The 3,635-nt window shown below is 29.1% G+C and overlaps 1 protein-coding gene across 2 annotated transcripts; it reads right to left on the reverse strand.

The window, feature by feature from the left end:
• Window positions 1-361: 361 nt before the first annotated feature.
• Window positions 362-3,306, reverse strand: LOC108915142 (protein valois). Of its 2 annotated transcripts, none has more exons than XM_018721109.1 (5): window positions 3,122-3,306; window positions 2,925-3,064; window positions 2,650-2,858; window positions 1,451-1,575; window positions 362-1,318 (listed from the first exon to the last, which is right to left on the reverse strand). In XM_018721109.1, exons 1-5 carry the CDS (start codon window positions 3,264-3,266, stop codon window positions 921-923), a joined length of 1,017 nt encoding a protein of 338 aa, XP_018576625.1. In that variant the 5' UTR covers window positions 3,267-3,306; the 3' UTR covers window positions 362-920. The 2 variants fall into 2 exon arrangements, with proteins under 2 accessions (XP_018576625.1, XP_018576624.1); XM_018721108.1 differs by having other exon boundaries at window positions 2,910-3,064.
• Window positions 3,307-3,635: the final 329 nt, after the last annotated feature.

Raw genomic sequence — 3,635 nt, forward strand, 5'->3', positions numbered from 1 at the left:
TAATTTCCTTAACTTGCCCCTAAAAATAAAAATTCCAATTAGGAATAAACCTCGTGTCGTGACAAGCTATACAATGATACTATAGAGCAGCCATATTCAACCTTTTGTGGATTTGGGATTTATTTTTTTTTCTCCTTTGCATTTTAATAAAAGCTTGTTTTTAAAATATTTTGTTTACTTTTAATTTATTAGCTTCAATGCAATTTAACACCAACTAAACAAGATCGAATTTTGTAAGCAACTGTATTTATTACATAGTTTTTATATTAATTTAAAAAGTATAAAAATAAAATGTAACAAATAAGTAATGTTTACAAATAAAATACAGATAAGATTTGCAAATTGTAGACCTGATCAGATAAACTATTTTGCTGCCATTTTTGTATTACTATTATTATTTGATGAAAAATAATACAGAAGAATGTTAATATGTATCAAATTACGAATTTTAAAATAAACGATAAAGACAATACAAAAAATGAATTATATTGGTTATAAAAATCAATAAAAAAAATTGTCATCAAATATATTCAAAGAGAGACAGATATTAGCAACAGACAAACTGCTGAATGAACTGATTTATTCCTTAACACAATTCTTTTTAAAATTCATCAATATCACACAAAAAGAGGAAACTTTATATTTACTTTAGTCGGCATTCGCACTTAATAATTCTTGCATTGGTACGGAATGCCGACTACAAGAGACTTAGACTTGTAGCCAGTGCTAACATCTCTTCAACTTCTGTTTTAAAAAATAAATTTTATTTTCAATTGACAGTTATAAATTTTATACTTAAAAACAACTTACTGCCTTATAAATAGATGTAGTAAAAAACGAGTTCAACTGTGCAAAAAATAAGTCGAAAGTTGTTAAATAAAAAATCTAGCTATTTATTTAAAAACTTGTAGAAAATATAATTAAATGTTATTCGAAATATTAGGAACAACTGGTTGTCTTGTATGTTTAATTAAACATTTGCCGAAGCCACATGAATATAAAATGTCTTCGTGCCACTTTAAGTCTTTCACTGGTCCAATATGTTCTGTATTGCGATAAAGAATTTCAAGTGAATTTTTATTACTATTAACAATTAAAACTTCATTAACATCACCACAAACAGCAAACTCTGACGAATTTTTGAAGGAAATTCTGTTAATGGTACCATCGAAGCAGTGGAGGACTGATACAAAATCTTTAGGTTCTCTTTTGTCCAATAAGTATACATCACCGGCTTGGGTCCCAACAACTATGTAATTATCATTATCCTGATTCCATGATACACTACATATTGAAGAAAATTCGTTCGTATATATCACTACAAAAATATTTAAAGTTAAAATATTTGACAAGATTCACAACATACCAACCAGCATCTAATGATTAATGTTATATTGTAAAGAAAAACTGTAAACAATATGAAAGCATTGTTTTATTTTGAAAAACTTACCTGAAGGAGTTGTTGGACTTCTTAAATCCCATAAACAGCTTATCCTGTCTCTTCCTCCAGAAAGAAACAGATTCGTATCTTTTTTTAAAGTGTCTATACTGGTTACTCTATCAGTATGATAGTTACTACAAAAAACATGGTATATCTAAATGAAATTTAAGATAAAAATAAGACATTGACAATTTCCCACCATCCACTATGCTATTTTATACTTCAACAGCTCGATTGTAGAGCTAAATAATACTGTAAGATTAGTATGCTTTAAAATGATAAATAATACATGAAAAACGATAGCCTGTGCATAAATAATAATAATAATATCTCTACCCCTCATTCTAATCGCAACAATTAGCCCAGAAATCAGACATTTATGTGGAAGAGGGGGCGGCATATATATATTCAATGGACGCATCTGCGCCCAGAAAAGATTTATGTTTGTAAGCGCCCTAAGCAGTGCAGGAATGAGGGAAGCCTGGAAAACCTCATTAGTTAGGAGAAGATCAAACACTGACCGGTTTCAATCTCACATTTACACAAGCCAACGTTCTTCCATTGTACCATATCCGCAGAGATAATGACTAATTCCTCTCTACGAATATAGCTAATCTACGGTTTTACAGCCGCAAGGATTGAACCCGTGACAGTGGTATTCATCGATTCAAGTATTGACACTTAAAACCGTTTAGCCACCAACTGAAAGATAAAAGTAAATTGCAGCCTGTTTCCTTGATCCCTTCTGGACTTTTTTGCACATATGCCAACAGAAAATTTTGAGATCAAAATATTATAATTGAGCCAGATATACCTTAGTTCACATTATTTTATTTTATTTTATGCGCAAATGTCTTAAAAGATGTTTAAAGTAGATTAATTAAACTTGTCTGGAAAATTTAATGGCATAGAAACTGACCTCTTCTATTACTCAGGATGAAAAGATTTTCTTGTATCATTTTGATAAGTTATTATTATTATTTTTCGAGTAAAAATGGTTTACGACTCATGCAAAATGGCAAAGAAGAAAAGCTCTTTTGCATTATCCAATGTATTTGTAAAATAAAACAATAAGGGATATCAGACCATTAGATCCTATCCAGTTTGATTTTAATCTGTTTTGAAAGCATAAGCAAAGTTTTAATAAACATAAAAGCTTTCTTACTTTATACTTAAATGTAAAAATTATATCATTGTATATTACTTACTCAAAATTTTTACACGGTTTTCGATCTATACTATCTATATCCCAGATCATAATGGATCGTTCTGAACAACTTAATATTTTGCAGGAATTGTTCCAAACGCTTAACTGAGGAATTCGCTCAATCATTTTAAAATAATTGATTGGCCTTATTGTAGAATCTAGATCAAGAGAGAGTATATTTATATTACCAGTATCTTCTGCTAAAGCAATCTGTAAACATAAAGTTATATTCTAATGGCTGCAACATTTTAGATTATGTACAATATTATTCTTTACAAATTTTCCATCCGATGTTGTTGCATATATGTAATGACCGCAATAATCAAAATTTTCCATACAGTTTTTGTCTTTAAAATATAGCAAGGTACCTTCCCAAAATGTTCCTGCAACTTCAGATGCACCAACGATACAATTACCTAAAACAAACGTGATATAAACAATTAGAATTAAACAATCATTTCATGTTTGCTGACCATTTTCATTGAAATCTAAAAAAAATAAAAAGTCATATATAACTGGAGTTTTGGAAAATTCAATTCTTGGTTCTAGAGGTTTATTTGGTGGAAAAATAACTCCATCCACTCCTAGACCCTCTTTATTATTATATGAATTCGACATTTCCTCAAATTACAAAAAATGTGAATGTGAGGTTAGTGTATTAAAAAAAAAGATCTTTTAAAGTTGTTTACAAGTATAAAAATCCCTAAACAATCATGTTGCATGTTCACCAAACTTAAGACAAAAATCCTCTAAATAGTTCAGAACTGTCTAACGTACCATTTAATTATTTTGTATTAAAGTTATTTAAAAGTAAATAAACTAATTTAATATTATATTAACTACAAAATACAACTCCAATTGAAGTACTTTCGAATATCGATTTCCGACCCTGACAAATAAATGCGTGAAGTTTCAGTATTATATGTATTCCTTAATGGTGGCATTGTAGACACATAATTTTGCCGACTTCTTTATTTCTCATTTGCT

Source organism: Anoplophora glabripennis, unplaced genomic scaffold, assembly GCF_000390285.2.
Source record: "Anoplophora glabripennis isolate ALB-LARVAE unplaced genomic scaffold, Agla_2.0 scaffold1039, whole genome shotgun sequence".
In the NCBI taxonomy this organism is placed as follows: domain Eukaryota; kingdom Metazoa; phylum Arthropoda; class Insecta; order Coleoptera; family Cerambycidae; genus Anoplophora; species Anoplophora glabripennis.

Coding starts and splice junctions, on each gene's coding strand:
- LOC108915142 (XM_018721108.1), bottom strand. CDS start 3,266: ATGTCGAATTCATATAATAATAAAGAGGGTCTAGGAGTGGATGGAGTT. Junction 3,065..3,121: donor TTTAGATTTCAATGAAAATG/GTCAGCAAACAT, acceptor CGTTTGTTTTAG/GTAATTGTATCGTTGGTGCA. Junction 2,859..2,909: donor AATTTGTAAAGAATAATATT/GTACATAATCTA, acceptor TTATGTTTACAG/ATTGCTTTAGCAGAAGATAC.